At 41.4% G+C, this 5,663-nt stretch overlaps 1 protein-coding gene across 1 annotated transcript; it reads left to right on the plus strand.

The window, feature by feature from the left end:
- Nucleotides 1-485: 485 nt before the first annotated feature.
- Nucleotides 486-5,161, plus strand: LOC103521635 (laccase-4-like; the record flags this gene model as incomplete). Its single annotated transcript, XM_008486747.2, has 7 exons — nucleotides 486-508; nucleotides 1,646-1,772; nucleotides 2,671-2,881; nucleotides 3,156-3,315; nucleotides 3,692-3,756; nucleotides 4,575-4,703; nucleotides 4,980-5,161. Coding segments are annotated over exons 1-7 (897 nt in total), but the record flags the coding sequence as incomplete, so codon positions are not given.
- Nucleotides 5,162-5,663: the final 502 nt, after the last annotated feature.

Raw genomic sequence — 5,663 nt, forward strand, 5'->3', positions numbered from 1 at the left:
GCAGATGGGCCAATAAATGGTACGTTTTTTAGGTGGGCGAATAATTGGTACACTTACCCTACTTATGTAAAACAGCCCGATAGAATACGTGGCAAGTAGGTGTTTTAGGTTTGATAAATACCTACCTCATAACATAAAATCCAAAAATCCTCACGAAAGGTAATTTTTATTTTATTTATAGTTCTTTTAATAGAGAGAACTGTAACATCGGACCCAAGGTAGGATAAAGCCAGCCGTTCCGAGAACGAACCTTGTCAGAATGAAATCTTCCCGGGCCAGGCCCGCTAATAAGTTTGAACTCATACACTTACCATAGATTTGATCGACAAAGAGTGCTAACAAGTACGTTGAAATTAACATTACCCCATCCGTCAGTCTTGCAAAATTCATGTTCTCTTCTTGACGGACAAATCTTGAAGACGACAGGTAATACGTAGGGACAATTACCCATGACACTGTGGCTGTTTAGTCGTGACTTAGCCATTATGGACCTAAACGTGGTAGATAGGTAAGTGGGTATTGAAATGGTGAAATTTGTTTAGGCAAATACCTACCTTATCATTTATCGTGACAAAGTGCGGCTGTTTTCCTAGGCTACATAAAACAGGTAGACACATTGTAAAAAATATAAATAAAAAAATAATAATTATATATATTTTTTTCTTAACATTTATCCTTTAAATCACTACATCACATCATTCACATCACCAAGTCTGGGTGGCTTGCTTGTAAGGTCTCTGTTTCCTAATCCAAGGGTCTCGAAATCAATCCCCAGCTATGTCCAACTGATGAGTCCAAATAAGGACGAAACACGTGTCTTGGGCTGCTTAGTGATTTGGTCTGGTTTCGTTGTATAACTCATGTAATGATTTAAAGGATAAATGTTAAAAAAATATATATAATTATTGTTACAATCCTACATACAGTTCATAAAAAAAACTTTCAATAAAAAAATAATATTAGATACAGATAGTATTGGTCAAAACCTTGCTTTATTTAACAAGTTGGTCTGAAATAGACTCCTAGTTACAGAGTGCTCCTATTTCTAAGTACATGTTTTGCTAGAAAAACAACGTAGGGTATTCTCTATTTTTTGGTCGAAGATACAATTTCATCCCTTCTATTTTTTACTGATTTGTTCTACTTTATAAATTGAACAAGAGCTGCTCAGGGGATCAATTTCAATTTTCTGGGACTAATATGTCCTTCTATCCCAACAGGATGTAAAGCTGAAGGCCGAGACGAAAATATAACATTATGAAATTAAAATTATTTAGAAAAAGAACCTTAAAGATCCCAAATGGGGGTTGGACTTCACTGCATAACAGTATAGCTGCTAAGGTTTTTAGTGACGGAAGCCAGCATGCGATCGCCCAGATGGTTACCTGTCTAGATACCGACTAACGCGCAACTTTGCGTTGCGTAACTTCCGTGATCCATTTCAAAAGGGTGCATTCAACGTGATAATTGCTGCTGGTGTGCTGGTACCTATTGAGTAAATGGTTTTTAGACATTTTAGAGCTTTTTCTTCGATTAGGCGCTTTAACGCTTGCGTGTCGTTCGCGCCAATCCCTCCCGGTTTATATCTTTGTTTTTTAGAGCTTTGTTCAATTGTCCGTCAGCTTTTTTTTGACATTTCTTTCAGAGCTTGTGGATCTTGCAGTCAAGTTCCGGACAGTCCGCAATGTAACAACAGTCAGTGTGTTACTGCTGATGGTGTTGAGAGAGCCATGCTCACTATTAATAGACAACTGCCAGGACCTTCCATTCAGGTAAACCAAACCGTACAAATACAGGCCGAACAGTATGCTCAGATTTCAACATTTCTTTGAACATGAACGTATAGTCCATAGACCATTGACCTTAGCCTAGACCATTGACCTTTGCACCAGAGGGTGTCAACAACGGAAACATTTTTTTTTTTCAGAGCTTGTGGATCTTGCAGTCAAGTTCCGGACAGTCCGCAATGTAACAACAGTCAATGTGTTACTGCTGATGGTGTTGAGAGAGCCATGCTCACTATTAATAGACAACTACCAGGACCTTCCATTCAGGTAAACCAAACCGTACAAATACAGGCCGAACAGTATGCTCAGGGTGTGTTTATGTACCGGGCTGAGATGAGCTCGGACGAGGTGAGATAGGATATTGTTTCTACATTTCTTTGAACATGAACGTATAGTCCATAGACCATTGACCTTAGCCTAGACCATTGACCTTTGCACCAGAGGGTGTCAACAACGGAGCGTGGAACCTCCTGCTATTTTAGATACACTTGAAAATTTTGAGATTAGAATGTTATCAAAAATGCATACAAAACCATCAACTATCGCAGAGGAAACAGGTCTTAGGCTGGATTTATTCATTCTCTGCGAGGTTCGGTACTATGGTCAGGTCAAGGCTCTATTGAGGCTGTCAGGACACTTCTATTCATTAGCATGGTTTACTTATTTTCTCTTGGGTCGGTAGGTCTTAGGCTCGATTTATTCATTCTCTGCAAGGGTCGGTACTATGGTCAGGTCAAGGCTCTATTGAGGCTGTCAGGACACTTCTATTCATTAGCATGGTTTACTTATTTTCTCTTGGGTCGGGACTAGGCTATGATCGATGGTCGGTTTTTCTTCGAGGAAGCCTACTTAGATAACCATTTCAACACTCTTTCTCTTCAAGGTATGTCCAGGAGATTTGATCGTCGTAGACCTGCACAACAAATTCTTCGACCGGGCAGTCACCATTCACTGGCATGGACTATACCAGAGAACTACCCCATTTATGGACGGAGTACCTAGTGTGACCCAGTGTCCCATTTCGCCCGCCACCTCCTTCCGGTACAAGTTCCCCGCAACTCCGTTCGGGACGTTCTTCTATCATTCTCACCAAGGTAGGTGCCACCTGCCACTATGTCACCTGCCTCGGTGGCGTAGTGGTTAAGATTCTCGCCTGGTAAACAGAAGAAGGGTGTGGGTTCGATCCTAGCCAAGGCATGGAATTTTATCCGCATTTATTTGAGAATTTGACCACATAGGTAGGTTATAATGGAGGTCTAATGGTTACTATGGTTAGGCGATAAAGAGAGCCTCCGGCGTTCACATCGCCTAGTGGTTACCTTCCACTGAGCTAAATTTCATGACCTCTTTCCCCTCCGTTTTTCGCAGGTCTGCAAAAGATGGACGGCATAGTTGGCTCGCTAGTAATTCGTCGTCCCAGGTCCCAGGACCCCCTCACCAGACTGTACGACTTTGATCTACCGTCCCATGTAATCCTACTCACCGATTGGCTACACACAACTACGGACACGAGGTTACCTGGGAACCGGTATGAGAAACCAGCCTAGATAACCCTGTATTATGGATAGTTTAGTTTAAAAGATTAGTTTTTCTATGTAACGAAATATTAAGCTGCTATGTATCCCTTTATGTATTATCTACTAATGGTCAATGAATAAGTATGTATTACAGCTATTAGTATACTGATGGGTAGCAAAAATTTAGAAAGTTAGGTACAGGTTTGCACAACGTTTTCCTGTCTTTTTGTAATTAAGGTTTTGTGTGAACGCCTGAATACTGATTTGAATATGCAATATGCTCATCTGAACTTCAATATTAGTGGAGATGTCAAAACTACAAACATCACATTCCATATTAGTGGAGATGACAAAACTACAAACATTGTTATTTTTGTATTAGTGGAGATGTCTAAACTACAAACATCTCCTTCTTGGAGCATTCATCCGATTTTTTTCCGGACGTCCTGTAGGTAAAGTAATTTAAATGTGAGTGTTCGCACTTACGCACGACACGATTTTTTTCCGGACAAGTGGGAACGGGCCTATAGGTAACTGTGGTATTACCAATGCTAATTGAAAAACAGACAAGGTTTAGGGCGATAATCTTGGAATATCACGTGAATTGTGTGTTCTCCTTCGGATAGAAGACCTGTGAAGACAATCTGAGGATTTGCAAGGTGAGTACGAAGTTTTCAACGTGGAAAAGAATTTGAGGAAGTACCCAAGGGAGCCACACCCATATTCAAATTCATTGTAGTAAATAAATAATAGGTACATAAAAAACCTTCGTATGTAGATTCGTATATGCCTAACCCGACCTATAAGACTGTTTCCGCCGAAGCGGAGGGAAAACTCAGCCTCAGAATGGGTTTTTTGTGTGCGGAGTTAAAAGCTGATTCCTAACTAAGCTCAAAGTCAGTACCTTTTTCGATAGGTACTTACCTACTAAAAACCTTAGCAGTTATGTGAAACGCTAGGTCCCGGACTTTATCCTAAACGAATAACGTTCATTCTCCCAACGGCTGACATTCTTTTGTCCTCTCTTTAATTTTTCATTTTTGATCGCCAGCCAAGTTAGCTTGGTTGGTAGCACGCCTGCTATATAAGCGCTAGGTCGTGGGTTCAATTCCCGCCCGGGGCGGATTTTATCCTGAACGGATAATGTTCGTTCTGGCTTTCTCCTACCCTGTCTTCCTTCTCTCTTCAATTTTCGGACGATTAGATAGGACCTTAGCAGTTACAGTTCCCTCTATCCAACCTCTTTTATTTTTTTTATCTTTATTTTCAGGAGAACGATTTGACGTTGTGGTGCATGCCAATCAACCACTTGGTTCTTACTGGATACAGATGAGAGGGTTGGGTATAGATAGAAACCTCCGTGGCCGAGTGGCTATCACCCTAGGCTTGCACGCTGGAGGTTCCGGGTTTCCTCATCAGATGAGCGAGAAGAGAAAGAGACACAATACTTCCCATTTAGGTTCTGGCTCAACACGAGAACACCAGAAAGTAACCCGTTCAAATATTTGCAATCGAAATATGAGTGCAAATTTGCGTCCCCCGGGGTCTGACTAATTCCCGGCGTCTTTTCTCTCTTCAATTTTTGGACGATTAGATAGGACCTTAGCAGTTACAGTTCCCTCTATCCAACCTCTTTATTTTATTTATTATTTTTTTTTTTCATCTTTATTTTCAGGAGAACGATTTGACGTTGTGGTGCATGCCAATCAACCACTTGGTTCTTACTGGATACAGATGAGAGGGTTGGGTCTCTGTGCCACCAAATCGGCCACCTATGCTGTGTTACAATACGAGAGGGGTGTTGGTAAGACTTCTACCTCGGCCTTACCAGCAGCGACGGCCATCCAGAGGGCCGTTGTAAGTATTGTACCTACATAAGTTGCAAATATGGCTGGAAAAGACAACAACCTCGGTGGCCGAGTGGGTATCACACTCGGCTTGAATGCCGGAGGTTCCAGGTTCGATTCCCGGCGGGGTCGAAGTTTTTTCGGCCCTGTGTTTGGAGTTCGGGGAGCACTCAGCCTCTTGCTTCATTTTCCCCATAGAATGACTTATCCAAACCTGGTCGACCTATATATCAAATTAAAGATCTTTTTACCAGGAACACGAAAATGGTGGTGCAAATATTGTCCAGAAAACCATAAAGCCAAAAATCCAAAAAACTGGTTTTTGGGGGATTTTTTTCACATTTTCTCACACAAATGGCTTCATTTTGCCCCTTTACTGTGGGCCAGACTCAACAGAATCCTGTATACGACCCTGCTCTCAAATACGTCCTCGATGTTGTTTTTTAGTCCGTCCTTCCTTTATTATTACAATAGTAATAAAAAGGTATAAGGGACGGACTATTGTATTCGCT

Source organism: Diaphorina citri, unplaced genomic scaffold (assembly GCF_000475195.1).
Source record: "Diaphorina citri unplaced genomic scaffold, Diaci psyllid genome assembly version 1.1 scaffold5616, whole genome shotgun sequence".
Lineage (NCBI taxonomy): Eukaryota > Metazoa > Arthropoda > Insecta > Hemiptera > Psyllidae > Diaphorina > Diaphorina citri.